Raw genomic sequence first — 17,141 nt, forward strand, 5'->3', positions numbered from 1 at the left:
ATCTGTGCATATTTTACCTCACTATAAGAGGTTTTGACTAGCAAGAAACGTGCCTACTTTGTAAGCCAATTTACAACTTTCCCACATATAATCATAACTCTAATGGTTTGAGTGATTTAGTCATATAATGTATTATAATTCTATTGTATTTTCACTTCAGAATCTTGAGTTGTTGTATTGGGCCTGTGAGTCGCAAGTGCTTGCCTTAACATGCTGACATGTCAAATAGTAAGAAACAAAGTTAACGATTTTTTTTTTCCTTCTATCTTTTCCAACCAAATATTTTTTTATAGTCATGGTGCATCTTATAGACCTGAGATATACAGTGTATCTAGAGTTGTGAGCTCCATCACGGATAGTCTGTCTCAACCCATATATGTTTGCTACACATAATTAATTATCTAGTCGGAGAATACCCTCACTATTAACAATCATAGCCTTGCTTTTACCAGCTAGAAACTAATCTTGATAGTTAAACAATCGCTCATCCTTGTATTGGCTAGCCTTTATGCACTCTACATCATGCTTGACCAATAGCCAATAATGTCTTTGAATTTTTTCGCATTGAATCTAATACGTGTACCCTCTAATCTATGCATATCTTTGACAAGAAATATTTTACATAAGCTATATGTGCCAAATCACCCATATTTGTTTTTCATAAGCTATAATATTTATCTTTTCCGAACAATACAAAACAATACAATTATATCTTCAGTAGTTCCCTCCATCAGCATTGCTAAATATTTATATCTCTATTGATTTTAAATGTACTTCAGGCTTTTGTGCTAGGTATAATTCTTATAGGTTTCTTCGTATAAATAGTGTCTCTAAATATTAAAAGAAAATACCACTATGACCATCTCCAAATCATGAGTAATACAACTTGAGCTTCTTCAATTTCCTTGAAGCATAGGCTAACATTGGTGTAATTATCAAATATGCTTTGGGCTTCTAGAATCTCGTTGTACATTCCTCCATCCACTAAAATTTAGCGATTTTCTATGTTAACTTGGTGAGTGGTGGTGCTATTCTAGATAAATCCTACACAAATGCCTATAGTAGCCTGTCAAGCCAAAAGCAATCTCTGTAGGAGAAATGGGTCTTGACCATTTATGAACTGCTTCTATCTTCTTTGAAGCTACCATCTTTTCATTCTTAGATACAATGTGTCCTATGAATACCACTGAGTCTAGATAATTGAAGAACTTAGTAAAAAGTTAATTTCCCTGCAGCGTCTTTAACATATTTTTCAAGTAATTCTCGTGTTCTTCCTGGGTAGGAGAATATACCAGAATATAGTAAGTAAAAACTATGACTTTTTTTTTCAAAAATAACTTTGAACGCCATAGTCATTATATACATCAATGCAGTTGGAGCATTGTCCACTCTAAAGGACATCACAAGTAACTCATATGTTTGTACAAGTACTAGAGGCAAACATCGAAATATCTTCCTTTCTTATTCTAAGCTGATGTTAACCAGACTAAAGATGAATGACTCCTTGTAACTGATCAAACAAGTTATCTATACAAGACAATGGATATATATTGTGTATTGTTAACTTATTTAATTATCTGTAGTTAGTGCACATTCTTAAAGACTTATCTCTTTTTCTTCAAACAATATTAGTGTACCCCATGGCGCAACACTCGATACGATAAAACTTGTATCCAGTAAGTCTCGCAATTGTTCATTAGCTCTCTTAATTCATTGGTGCCATATAATATGGTTTACGTGTCAGGTGTCAAATCAATACCGAAGTCTATTTCTCCTATTCGAGGTAGTCCTGAAAAATCTTTCACTATGATACTTTTATTTTTCAACCTACATTTTACATCTCTTGGATCTCTTTACGAAAGTTACGAGAACCTAACCACTCTTATTCAATAATTGTAGAGCCTTCTTAAATGATATAACCTCGACTATCACTAAGATATGATTCTTTCTTCTTCTTCTTTATATTTTTTCTTTTACAAATAGGTATGCTAGATATATCAATCTTACTACCTTCTCATGGTAATAAAATATAATGTAATAAGATAATAATCAGTTACACCTATAAGCATGTCAAATTAACATGGTCAAGTACAATTTGGCTAGATAGAGTATCCTCTCTCTCAACTTGAATCTAATAAGCTTAATATAAAGTTTCAACTGTACAAGATTCTTACATAAAAGTAGCAACTATTAAAGAATATCAAAATATCTCAAGATGTTATTTATCTAACTCTTCATACCATATAAGAAAAATAAATTCATATTGCGAGATTTTCTAGTCTCTACCTTCTTAAATGAATTCTTAGTTGTATGCCAATCACATCCAGTTCTTAAATATTTATTTTTTCTAGCAAGTTCAACTTCCATAGAATAAGTCAGAGTCTTCGTATGTGAGAGTATTGCTTTGTTTAAAGGGTTAACCAACCATTAGACAAGCCTCTAATCCTAAGGCATCACGTACCTAGCCAGCTGATAAAGTCTGGTGTCACATGTCCGTACATCTATCGTTTGAATTAATTTCTTAAGTACCTGTCAGGTTTGCGCTTTCGACTATCGAGAAGGAAACGATTCATAAAAAGTTTACTAAACTTATTTCTAAGTCAGTTGTGTCACTCCTAACCGCGTCCCTAATAATAAGGTTCCATTCCATATATTCGTTATATACTACATGCGATAAGTTGCTAGCTCCACAGGCTTATCGCGGGAATATTTTAGAGCTCATAATGCTTTAAGTGTTTCGCCAAAACCTCTAAGGATGATTAAAGTGTCAGAAAAAGTAAACTTTGTAGTTTCAATTTTTAGTAACTATATTAAGAATACATCTCTGCTCTAGAAGATCTTAGTGCTGAATGCCTAAAGCTTTTATATCCCTAATCTATTACCCGTTTTTTTATCCTGTCTACCAATTATATCTATCAAACTCTTAATTATTCTCTACATAGAGGTAAGAATCTCAATGATACTAATCTCCTAGCCATAGTTGTGGTCTAGTGCTTAATTCAAGAGTGGATATTATTACATATTTTAGCGGTATGAAAGCCCCTCATTGTGGCACAACAATATTTTCATTGGCCTTGCTTACTTTTCAATTGCTTTACTTTGGTGGGAGACAATTGTTATCCAGTGGCAGTAATTTAATGTCCTTAAACCTCTAGCCAAACTCTATTATTGAATGAATGGTCCACGCCATACAGAAATAAGATAAAAGATGATGTTCAGTTATTTGACCCTAATCGTCACACACATACGGAGGAACAAGAAACAAGAAAAGACACATCCTATTACATCATCGCCGAATCACAATTATCTAAATGGCCGGCTACATAACCATAATTGAAATTCTACTACTGACGTGTGTTCCATTAGTCAGAAGATTAACCTAGGCTCTGATACCAACTTTGTCACGACCCAATTTAGGATCATGACCGGAGCTTAGGAGCAAGTGCTCCCAAGTAAGTCTCATCGGTAATTTACAGAAAATTGGACAGTGTTTTCCCTATTTTAGGACTATCCAAAAATAAACTTGTCTCAGAAATCAACAACACAACCAACCTATATTGACTAAACAAGTTATAATCCTCATTCGTAAAGTATTTCCGACACAATAATACTAACTTTATCTCCAAGTATATGATAGGAAAGTCTAATACGAGTCACAAGTCTATATCAATAAAAGAATATTTATGACTCATAAAAATGACTATGGAGCGACTCTAAGAGTTTTAAGAAAGAGACTATAACAAATAAATAACAATCTTTGCCCACGCGAATAAATACTGGGCTCACCAGGAATTGTCAACTCGTGTACTCTAACTAACGAAATCATCGCCTGTGTCTATTGCTATCTCTATAAAAATAATAGCGGGGAGTGAGTCGCTAGCTCAGTGAGTAATAATACTTAACCACAACTATTTTTAATTGGGGACAAGTCAGAAAACATGCTAGTATATCAAACAGAAAATATCATAAGAATGCCCTTTCTAAAACAGTAAATATAATCTGTTTTTTCATATTTTCCCTGTAAAAGAAATCAATTTAACAAATCAGTAATAAACTCAGTAAACACTTTCTCATAGCAAATCTTTATATTTGGGAGGTTTCTAAGAAAGGATCATGTAATCTGTATTACTGTGTGGACCCCTTCATAAAAGGAGTCAAATATAACTGAAGGTCCCTACTCAAGGGAATATTATAACTGTATGTTAGTTCTACCTTCCCACTAGCGAGGGCTATAACTGTACTCGGTAATCGGTAAATACAAGGTGCACCAGGTCTAACGAACCCATCGTTAGCTACGGGATCCTTCAAAGTCTCCTCCCATTTATACTTTTTCTTGTAACCGGTAAATATTCATAAGAAAGCATTTTCAAAATAATAAAGGGCGTATCAATTCTTATCTAATCCTATAATCCAATTTCGGTAACGGTAATCATATATCAAGTGATAGTAAAACATATCTAGTAACAGTGAGAACCTTTTAAATAACTGTAAACATCTCAAGTAAACTATTCAGTACCATATCAAGTAAAGGACTTGTCCCACATGCAATTTCAAACATTCGGTAACACCTTTTATTTTCAAAATATAGTATAAACCATGCAGGTTATGAAAACACAAATTGCGGTAAGATTACTACTCACAGTACTCATGTCGAAATATCAAACTCGTCACTTCGAACAATCTGTGCGCCTTCCTTCAATCAATCTATAATCATATCATATTATTCTCGAATTAACTTTCTTGTTTAGGCTAATTTGTAACTAATTTAGAATACCCAACTCTCTGAGTTTCATGTTTGATTATCAATTTGTCAAGTTGGATTTGTCGAGATCACATGAAAATAGTTTTATACCTTAATCGCATTCCTTTAGGTCATATGTATATTTTGAGAGTTAGGCAAGTTACCCTAGAAAATATATTGTTCCAAATTATTTCTTTTTGAAAATTTTAAAACTTGCTTACATAATTAATTGCACTATATCTCTATCAAGATAGTTTCTTCAATGAATTCTTCACTCAAATATACACCAGTAACTCTATCTCTTTGTGGTATTTAAATAAGTTATTCACAATCTATGTAAATTGCTTAAATTTCAGAAAAGAAGTTATTAAAGAATCTATCCACATAACTAAAATAAAGAGTTTAGATATTTACCGCAGTACTTGAAACTCGAAAGTGTTTAGGCTTCAAAGGTGCTATTGAAACGATTCATCCTTGGCTTTCAAAATTATTTGTGTGGAGCTTTTCTATGTTTCCTTCTCTATAGAAAAGAAATTCTTTCTCTGCTGGTTTTCTCCAAATCTAAAGCTTCCAAGATTGAAGTATCTATGTTATTTTTGGTTCATATATTAAATATTTGTTGGCTTCTCTTTCGGCAGAAGCTTTAGAAAACATAAACCCTTCCCTGAACCCCTTTTTCTTTTCTCGTTCTAATGGGTTTTTGCCCTTTCTTTTAATAGATTAGGTTTCTCCTTTTTTAAAAAAAATTTAAGTTATGCTTAAAGACCAATATACCCTAGTTTGAATATGAGGTATTACAAGTCCCCAGCCCAAGGAGAAAAAACTAAAAAGAAGACGTACCTCCAAAGTTGAGACTCAGGAGAATCCTTCAACAAAAGAAACCCCAGCTGGACCAACCACATTGGTCGTTGATGTAGATGAAACCGAATATGATGATGAAGCAGTTTCTCTTCACGGAAGAAAAAGAAGAACTTCCCCTGCTCAACTGGATGCTCAATTGAAAGAAATTCGAGGACTTTTTACAAAAATAGAAATAGTTGAAGACGCAGAGTTTTGTTTTTGGGCTCTAGTTGTTGCTTACGGACAGAGGAGTTCCCCCTTTGATATTCCTCTACCTTCAACTTTAACATCATTTGCAGCATCATCAGCTCTTGTCGTACCACCATCCCCAACTAGACAAACGGAAGATGTTCGTTCCCCTCAGTCACCCGATCACGGGAGCATTAAGAACACTTGTCCGGCACACATTCGAAACCCTGATGGTAAATGTAGTGTCACTTTTTTGGTTTTAAATGAGTGTCACTTACTCTTCAAGCCGGTGGTAGTTGCCAACTACTTGAAACTTTTGGCTTTAAACAGAGACCGGCGAAAGATGGAGGCTCTTTCTGCGGAGTGTCTGATCAATAACAACATGCACTTTGCTGCTCAAGTATCATCTTACTCTTTTTTCTTCACTTTTCTCTTGCTAAACATTATCCTCAATAACTTTAATCTTTGACTTTTCAAGCTAAGCTCCATGCCACTGAGGGCACGCAAAAGATGATCCAAGCCAAAGAAGAACTTGCTGCCTAACGGGATCAAATTATTGCTGAACAAGATCAACTCGTTGACTGCCTCCCGGCTTTAGAAGAAAGACTTGCTCAAATGGGAGAGCTTGAAAACCGATTGGAGCAATCTAAGCAAGAAAAGGCGGTTCATAGCCAAGAGGTAACTCAGTTGCGTACAGAGATTGCCGAGTTGATAGTCAAGTGGGTTGAGCTACAGGACGATGTAACTACAACAGCGAAACGTGAGTCTCCTTCCATGGAACAAATCAATAACCTAAAGAAAACTTGCGTTCCAAAATCGAAGAAGTTGCCGCGGCCGAGGTTAAGAGAGCAAGGATGAAGGAAAGGCTCATAATGGTCATATATCAAAACCGTGAACATACAAGGACAAACACTGACCTTTATCGGACCTATGACATTGTGAGGTTTGAAAAGGACCAGCTGCGCTCCAAAATTAAAAATCTTCAAGCCAAACTAAAGATCAAGAAGAGTCTTTTCTCCTTGAGAAAATTCATGTGATTTATCACATGAGGAGAAAGACCTTGGAGGAAGCAAAAGAAGGCATTTGAAACATGGATAGCTGCATTGCTGAGGCTCTTGAATTGGAGACAATCGCCTTCGAGAACATTCCTTCTCGGCCCACTGCTTCAAGCTCCTCGCGCACTTGTTTTGAGTCCTCGAAAACTGAGGAAGAAGGTGAGGAAGAAGATAAGGATAATGAATGAAGGTACTGAATCAGATGCAGAACAACCTTTATCTTCAAAAGATACAGCAGAGGCCTCTCATCCTTCGGACTCTGCTGATAAAACCAAATAATGTAATATTTTTCCTTTTCTTTTGTAATTACACCGAAACCTCTAATGAGTTCGGCATTTTGAAGAAATAAAAGACATATTTCACTTAACTTTTGAGCAAACATATCTTTCTAGTGATAAAGTTCGGGAATTTTTTACATTCGATAACTTTAATCTGAGCATTCATACTTTCGATTTTTACCCTTTAACTATGAGGGATTAATAAGAGAGGGCTCTTATATATGGTGCTCTTGAAGAGGACGTCTTTTGTTCCTTCTGGCACAAACATTTGAAGTTTAAGTAACTTTCAAATGAAAAAGATCATATCATATCATTTGGACAAGAAATAAGATAAGAACAAAAGAAATTTAATTTATTCCTTCCATTTCTAAAAGTTCATTTACATAAGCAAAAATTTGCTTAAGTAAATAAAGATGCCAATACATGCGTCTAACTTGTACTACTTATTTCTACGAGGCTCATCATGCAATCACCGATCCTGATAAGATACAACTTCCGGTTCTAACAGTCACCGGTCTTAATGGCACTTTTAATTCTCTAATATACAATAGTTCCTCCCAGTGTTTGGATGTTAAATATGAGAATTTGAACACTAGAGTTATTGATATTGTCGATGATCATTCTTCATAGTGTTCTTTACGTTGATGTCTCATTTAAAACCTTGCTAGAAAAATCCAATTAGGACAAAAAATAAATGAAGGGAAAAAGGGTGCAGCATATACTTTCAGTATCAACAAGGATCTTCAACAGTAATACCTTTTGAGATCAGTCATGTTCCAAAGCTTGGTAATTTTAATCCATCTTGATTTCCAACTGATATGAACCTTTACCGGTTCTAGCTGATATCTGGTAAGGTCGTTCCCATGTTGGTCCTAGATTTCCACCATTAACTTCTCGGGTACTTTGAGCCACCTTCTACAAAACTAAATCTCTGACTTTGAAATATCGAAGATTTGCTCTACGATTATATTACCTTTTCATCCTTTGCTTTTGTGCCACCATCCTCAACATATGCAAAATTTTGATGCTCTTCAAGAAAATCTAGCTTAGTCAGCATTGTTTCATTATTTTCCTCATCGTTTGCCTTGGAAAACCTTATAGTCGGTTCCCCAATCTCCACCCGAATCAAAGCTTATGCGTCGTACATAAGGGAAAATGGTGTTTCTTTCGTGCTTGACTTCAGGAGGCTTTAGAATCTTAAGGCAATTTGACATATCTTAAATACTCTATAAACATGTTTCTCTAATCCAGATTAGGTTGGGCGAGTTAACGTCAATACACATCCACATTCAATACTAAATGCAACTGCTAAACAATTGCACCGGAATTAGCTCCTTTTATTTCTGTGGACGACACTAAATTGGCCAACGTATCCGCCTCCACGTTCTCTTCCCTTGGGATGTGTATTACCAACCACTCCCTGAACCCTAAAAGTAAAATCTAACATTATTCAAGTAATGCAGCATGCGCTCATCTTTGATGTCAAAGACTCTGTATATCTGATTCACTACCAGCTGGGAGTCACACTTTATTTCAATCACCTCAGAGCCTAGTCTCAGGGCTAACTCAAGTCATATAACAAAAGCCTCATACTCGACTTCACTATTATTGAAGGGAACAATTCTAATGGCTTGTCTAAGGTTCTCTCACGAATGAGTGATTAGTTCTATCCCAAGACTGGACCTCTTTTGCATTGGAAGCTCCGTCCATAAACAAGGTTCATACATACGAGACAGTTCCCGATACCAGAACTGCTTCTTTAGCAGCTAAAGGCATCATTCCCGAACTAAAATCAGCCACAAAGTCGGCCAAAACTTGTGACTTAATAGCAGTCTAAGATTTATATTCTATATCATACTCACTAATTTTAACTGCCCATTTAGCCAGTCGATCCAATAATTCAGGCTTATGAAGGACATTCCTCAAGAAAAAAATCGTCACGATGGCTATTGGGTGACATTGAAAATAGGGTCTAAGCTTCCAAGAGGCAGCTACGGGAGCTAGAGCCAACTTTTCTAGGTGCGGATAGCATGTCTCCTCTCCCCGTACTATTTTACTAACATAATAAACATAAAATTATGTACACTCTTCCTCCCCGACCAGGACTGCACTCACCGCAACTTTCAAAACTGCTAAATAAATTAATAATTATTCACCCTCCTTCAGTTTAGACATTAACATAAGACTGGAAAAGTACCTTTTCAGGTCTCTCAATGCTTGTTGTCATTCCGAAGTCCACAAAAAATCATTCTTCTTTTTCGAAAGTGAAAAGAAATAATTACATTTTTTCGATGACCTCAATATGAATCTGCTAAGGGCTGCCAATTAGCTAGTCAACCTTTGCATCTCTTTTACACTTGTCAGTTGGTCAGGGATATCTTCTATGGACTTAATTTTGGTAGGATTCACTTCAATTCCTCTTTGAGAAACCAAGAAGCCAAGAAACTTCAGGGACCCAACTCTAAAAGCGCATTTTTCAGGGTTGAGTTTCATGTTGTATTTTCTCAAAATATCAAATATCTCTTGTAGATAAATCAAATGACTTCCTACACTAAGAGACTTAACCAACATGTCATAAATATAGACTTTTATAGTTTTACCAATTTGACATTCAAACATCTTATTAAAGAGCCTTTGATAAGTGGCTCATGTATTCTTAAGCCCAAAAGGTATCACATTATAGAAATAAGTGCCAAAATTTGTAATGAATGAGGTTTTTCTTGGTCCTCCAAGTATATCCTAATTTTATTATAGGCATAATACGCATCAAGAAAACTCATCAATTCATACTCGACCATAGCATCGATCATTTGGTCAATGTTTTGCAACGAGAAAGAATCTTTAGGGCATGCCTTACTTAGATCTTTATAATCTATACACATTCTAATCATATTATTCTTTTTAGGAAGAACCACTATGTTAGCTAACCAATCAGGATAATTGACTTCGCGAATTGAACTTATATTTAGCAACCGGGTTACCTATTCTTTAACAAACATGTTCCTGACTTCCGCTGTTGGCCGTTTCTTTTACTTCATCGGTGGAAAATTAGGGTCCAATTTAACTTATGGACACTCATATCTAGCGTAATACCTATCATATCAAAATAAGACCATGTGAAGAAATCGAAGTTAGCTTTTAAAAATTCAATAATTTTAAGCCCGTGTTCGGGATTCAACCTCGTTTCTAGGTAAACCTTTTCATCCGGGAACTCTATGAACAAAGAAATTTGTTCTAGTTTCTCTGCAGTTGACTTTGTCGCATCTGTTTCTTCCGGTACCTAAAAGGATCTAGGCACCTCATAATAATCCAACGTCTCCTTCTCACCAACACCTTTGATCGGGTTTGGAAGGACATCAGATATCGGTTCCTGTAGTTGCTATTTACTCATTTGTCCTGCCTTGCTACTGGAAAAGGTGACTACATTCATTTTTCTCACAGCAGGTTGATCACCTCTAATCTTCTTGATCCCATCCAGCGTAGGGAACTTCAGTAATTGATGATAAGTCAATGGCACATCCTTCATTTCATGAATCCATGGCCTACCAAGTATCACGTTGTATCCTATATCACCATCTACCACCTCGAACGGAGTGGTATTCATTACGCCTTCGGCATGTGTGGGCAGTAAAATCTCCCCTGGAGTTGATACACTCGTTAGGTTGAACCAGACCAGAAGCTTTGTTGTCGAAACTATGTTTCCGGTTAACTTTGCTTGTTCCAAAATCCTCAACAAGATGATATCGACTGAACTACCTGGATCAACCAACACACGTTTAATTTTAAAATTTAAAACATGAAGTGATATTACCAGAGCATCATTGTGTAGTAAAATAAAACCATCAACGTCTTCTTCCGTGAAGGTAATTTCATCATCTTCTGATGCTTCTCGTACTCTCTTGCCATGAGTTATCGATATCTTTGTCTTCTTTACTGCCAAAATGGTCACCCTATTTACTTCAACTCCGCCAAAAATCATGTTTATTATTAAACGGGGTGACCCTGTGGTCGGTTTTGGCTGGTTTCGTAGCGTCTCGATTCCTCCCATAATTGGTCACTCATAAATTCTCTAAGATGACCGTTCTTCAATAATGTTGCAACCTCTTCAGGAAGATGCACGCAGTTCTCAGTCCTCTGGCTATGCGTTCTGTGGAATTCACACCACAGAGTAAGATCCATTTGACTAGGATCTAACCAAATTGAATTTTGGAAAACTTGTCTCCTTGATGTTTCACATAGCTAAAACCAATTCTACCAAACAAAAATTGAAGTTGTAATCTGACAACCGGGGATATGCTGAATCTAGGGACCCCGATTGTTCATTCTCCTATAAAACCCTGCTACTCTGACCACGATCCGTCCTTCTATCCAATACAAACCTTTCTGAAGATGGCAAACCTTTAATTCATCGCCCATCAACTCTTTCATAAGGTTGGAAATGACTCTTGGAAGACCTTCAGTCTGTATTAAAATAACTTATGAACTTCTCCTGATTTCGATCACGATTGCAACCTTTATATGACACTGAAGAACTAAGTTAATCATCTCCAATTCTTATTTTTGATTCATAACGATTATGGACATCTACCCATGTGGTTGCCTGAAACTCCAACATGCTTTCCTTTAATTTCCTAGAGGCATCGGAGCTTAATGGATTGAGAACTTTGGTGAACGCTTCAGGTGCCTACTCATTCAGTACTGTCGGCGACAATATTACGAACTCCCGCAACAATTCAGATTTTTCTTGAGAGATTCTGAATATATCAGCTTTTCTAGCTTGGACTTTTCTCACCCCATCATGAGCTTTAATAAAGGAATCTGCAAGTATTTCAAAACAGTCAATAGAATGTTCAAGTAAAAGAGAGTACCATGTTAGAGTACCCTTTGTTAGGATTTCGCCAAATGTTTTTAGCAAGACAGATTTAATCTCACGCGGGGCCAAATTATTTTCCTTTACAGCCATAGTGTAAGTTGTGATATACTCTTGTGGATCAGAAGTTCGATCATACTTCGAAATATCAGGCATCTTGAATCTTTGTGGAATCAACTCTGGGGCCGCCGCACTTGGTTTGAATGAAAACTGTGTATACTTCTTTGAATCTGACCCCTTTAATACTGTTGGTGCTCCTGGGATCTGATCCATCCAAGCATGCAATTCTTTAGCATTTTGATCCATCATATCATTCATTTTCATCATGAATCTTATGAGCTAGGTTTTAAAGGGATCATTTGTGTTGTTGCAATCGGATCCACTATCTGCTCCTTCCTCGAACTGATGTTACCAGTTCTTTGCTCTGTTTGATTTGCAGGCATGCTGGGAGGGACTGGAACTCCTCTATTAGAATTATTGGAGGCAACCGAAAGTGCTTGCTGGAGCTCTGTCATCATTCAGTCTTGTCTTGAGAGATGATTCATAATTTCCCTTTGTTGCGTTCTCAAAACTTCTACCGTTTCAACAACAGGTTCATCGTCCATATCATTAGGAGTTATACTTCTCACACGCCGAGAATTTCGTTCTTCGCGAATCGAAGTTGTCTCATCTCCATCGTTGCGAGTTTCACCAGTTGAATCATCACGCTGGAACATATCTTCCCGCTCATTGTTTGTTCCAACATTGAAAGAGTTGTTTACATCATTAGTTGCCATATATGTTTTTACTTTACTAATGAAAAAGTGTCAAAAAGCGTTAGTAACAGATGAACATATCAAAGTAATACCACAATTCTCTATGCCCCAAGTGAGCACTAAACTATTTACCTGTAAAACGGTACAGTTGAATTTGTATCATAGTTTATAGACACATGAATTAATCTAATTCAAGAATAAAATAACAAAGAACTGAAATTAATTTAATTAAAGAAATTTAAAGAAAATGCAAGCCTGATTGTAAAACGAGCTTCTCCAGAAGCAATAGTAAGAATAATGTATTGAGCAGAAAGAAAGAATGTTGTTAATAGAATAATAGTAAGCTTAACCTTTTTGCATACAAATGTTTTCGTGTCCTAGAATGAATACAAATTCTTCTATTTATATCTCAATTCAGGGAGACAAGATCCTCAAATCAAACTCTTCTTTAATATGAATAAAACCCCTCTTGATGGTTTGTATAACGGTTGAGTATATAAATGCAAAGATTCTTTGGAACGACTGCTCATTGAATGATGTCTTTTCCAACCGATATCTTCCTTTCAGACTTTCGTCCCTGATTCCACCGTCTTCGAAACTCATTCAGCACCAATCACATGTTCGTAACCGGTGTCAGCTATTTGCTGACTCATATCTTATTTGTCTTCACGACTACGTGTCTACCCGACGAGCATCCACATGTCGTTCATCAATTTTACCCCATACAGAGTGGTCGTGTGAAACAATAGTGAAAATTTTGCATACAATTGTAGAAAGAGGCCTAAAATGGATTGAAAAATCTACTACTTCCTTTGTTCCAATTTATGTAATGCACAATTTCTTTTTTAGTTTGTCCTAGAAAAATTAATACCTTTCAATATTTAAAAATAATTTAAACTTTAAACTTAGTTTTATCCTTAATGAAAAGATTTAAACTTTAAACTATATGTTTCAAATAAACTCTGTGCCCAATCATATGCACCACATAAATTGGGAGAGAGGAAGTATATTTTTAGGCGAGTAAATTTGATGCGTCTCATGACCAACGAAACTAATCTGCAAGATGTGCGTACGCTTATACACAAGCAAAGCTGATAATTCCTCACTTGTCTGTTTGCCTACTTATTTTCACAACTGACAACATGATTTTTTGTTAGCACAGTGGACTATAAGAAGACATTGAGATGATTTCACTAGTTTTAGGTTACTAGTAAGTAGTATATCATCTATAAGTTTAGACATTATTTCTGACCATATTTGACTTGTTAGTATACAGCAGATATCTTACAATAACAAAAAGTACATACGAGAGACGTTGATGAAGTTGGTGAAGAAAATATTGATATATTTTTGCGGACTTTGCGGGTTTCCCTTTGTAAGCTTCCTATTATCGAATTGCTTTCATCGAGAATATAAGCTGTGCTTCTCATATATATAGGTTCAACAGACAATTCCAATACAATACGAAACAATCATCCATGACAAATCTCTTAAAATCACCAAAATAGTTTATGAGGTTGGGGTTTCATTTATATAGACTTCTTTTTTCTAAATCTATTAATGTAATAATTTAATTGTATCCTTTCTGTCTTATAGAAATTTGGATTTTCCTTTCTACACCAAAGAGACAATCATATAGGTACTCTCTGACCCTGATCTTCGTGGAGTTCTTCAGCTATGATTGGACTTCAAAATATGCATTTGTTTGTTTTAAATACTTTTTCCTTTAAAACGAATCTTTTATGAAATTTAAAGAAAAAGCATGCATATATATATATATATATATATATATATATATGATCCATATATAATATATGATGTCTATTTTGGAGTGGAAAAGAAAATATTGGTTTTGAAATAGAAGATATATATATATATATATATATATATATATATATATATATATATATGGTAGTTTTGTATTTTTATTGGTATGAAACATTTTAGAAAAAAGTTATACAATTTAGCTGTGAATAATATCACATGTTAAAGGTGTCTTCTGAGTGATTTAGCTAAAAAAAAAATTAAATATTTGTTTAGACTGAAAATCAGCAGGAATATTACGGAAACAAGTTGATTCTACCTCGCATCAAACTTGTTCAACGCTATATTTAGCTTTTCTTAAAACAAGAATATTACTCCCTCCGTTCATTTTTAGTTGTCCACTTTTAACTTTACACTCACTTTAAAAAAAAAAAGTATGTATTTTATAATTTTATCCACAATAACGATACCATTACCAAAAGTCTTGGAAAATGATTTGGGGAATGAGCAATTATTGATAAGGGTAAAATTAGAAAAAAAAGATTTTCTTTCTCTTGATTTAGTATATAGAAAAGTAAAAGTAAATATATATTTAGTACCGTAGACAAATAAAAGTAAATGAAGAGAGTAGATAAAACTATTAAGTGATCCTTAATTTGTAGTCCATCGAAAACGTATTAATTTTAAGAGTTCGTGAAACGAAGATGCATATCGACATATGTAGAAACGATAACCTGCTTCATCAATGTTGCATCTAAACTAAAAACACTAACCTCGAAAAAGCAACATATTACTACACAACATCATAACGTTCACATTTGACTTATTTCTCTCTTACACATTGGACCCAAAGCTTCCAAGAGTCAGTCATTTAAACATTGAACTGTGCAAACTGCAAAAACGACAAACAATAATTTTCCCTCGCCACCTCCCAGGCTCCCAAAACCCTTTATCCAACACCCTTTTTAAACTATTCTATTCAAACGCTAGTCTTGGATTCTTGGTTCTAGTTTCTTTGCCTCGAAACTTTTCCTTTTGGCTTCTTCTCTTCTTTCCTCGATACCTATCACCCCTAATCCTTACCCTACACTTAAAAAACAAACACTCACACACCCAAGTCAAAACCCTTTAATTTCCTCACTACAAATACCCATTAACCCACACCCTATTTTCTTGAAATATCATTGGCTTGATTTTCTGAGTTTTGGGACTCCAGTATAAAAATATCCCCGTATTTCATCTATTACTAGCTGATTTGAATCCATATACTTTTGGGGTGTGCAACTTTGGTTGTTCTTTCCTTCGAGCTAAGATAGATCTTTATTCCTGTTTGTTAGAGAGAAAATGGTGCAACTGGAAGAGGAGGGCGAAAATGAACACAAGGATACCAATTTTTTCATCAATGACAATGTTGACGTGCTGATAGAGATACTGCAAAGGCTGGATGGTGGCTCCTTAGGGGTTGCTGCATGTGTTTGTAGACTCTGGTGCTCCATCACTAGGAACGACTCTCTCTGGGAACACCTCTGCTTCCGCCACGTGTCTCCGCCTCCGGACGGTGTAAAGACGGTGGTGTTGGCTCTAGGAGGGTACCGGAGACTGTACATGGTGTGTGTTAGGCCAGTGTTGGACCGACTGAAGAAGAGGAAAATAGGAAAGGAGTCTGACTCGGAGGTCGTTAGAAGAGTTTGGACACGGCATGAAGTGGAACTTTCGTTATCGTTGTTTTGTGTGGATTATTATGAAAGGGTATTTTTGGGTGGTGGTAGCAGCGGAGGAAGACTCAGAGGTGGAGGTGGCGGTGGCGCTCCGGCAGCATCGTCGCTTATGTTCCTTTGCAACGCCGTCAACGTTTGAAAAGTTGGAATCATTTCGATCACTATAAGTATAAGATGGCGAAAAGAACGATGACATATTAGATAAAGCAGGGTCATCTTTTTATGTTTGCTAGTATTACTTTTGATTTTTGGTAATTGAAATTTCTAGTATTTGTTCCTAATGGGGTGTTATTAATTATTACTAGCAATAAATAAAGAAAATCAGTTAATATTCTGATAGATTATTTTTTGTTTATCTTTACCGTTATATGAGTGTTGAATATAAGGTGATTTCGTATTCATTTTTTGTAGTCTAGCCATCAAAACAAGAATTTTCTTGCTTTAATGTCTAAAATATACGAATCTTTCTATACTTCCTTCACTAATTAAGAATTCGTTCTTCCCACGTGAAGTAGAAACGGACTTTACTGAGGTAATTCACTCTCTTTATCACGGCAATAGAATATATGACGATATTGTTAATTCATGCAGGTCGTTAATGCACTCGGAGAAAGGTATGGTCATCCGCCACGTATTCTGGCAAGGAAATGAAGTAGTCCACCACCTAGCAAAGTAGACCGATGCACACACAAGGATTAAAAAAATATTATGTGTAGCCTCCGCTTTTTGTTGAATCTTTTGTATTTAAGGATCAAAAGGAACGATGTATTTTTGTCAAGTTTTTAACTGTTAACGGGAGCCCAAGTCCAGGCCTAAACACAACTCTCACACGGCAGCCCACTTAGTGTTTAATATAACTTTTATATTTTACACTTTAATCTATATATTCTTTCATTAATTGCTTATGTATATAAAGCAGGGGAGCACTCTA

General features: G+C 35.6%; 1 protein-coding gene across 1 annotated transcript; it reads left to right on the forward strand.

The window, feature by feature from the left end:
• Positions 1-15,483: 15,483 nt before the first annotated feature.
• LOC107829381 (F-box protein SNE-like) lies at positions 15,484-16,371 on the forward strand. The gene has a single exon (XM_016656850.2). The coding sequence runs from the start codon at positions 15,837-15,839 to the stop codon at positions 16,347-16,349; it is 513 nt and encodes a 170-aa protein (XP_016512336.1). The 5' UTR covers positions 15,484-15,836; the 3' UTR covers positions 16,350-16,371.
• The last annotated feature ends 770 nt before the right edge of the window (positions 16,372-17,141 follow it).

The sequence above is a fragment of the Nicotiana tabacum genome, chromosome 13 (assembly GCF_000715075.1).
Source record: "Nicotiana tabacum cultivar K326 chromosome 13, ASM71507v2, whole genome shotgun sequence".
Taxonomy (NCBI): Eukaryota; Viridiplantae; Streptophyta; class Magnoliopsida; order Solanales; family Solanaceae; genus Nicotiana; species Nicotiana tabacum.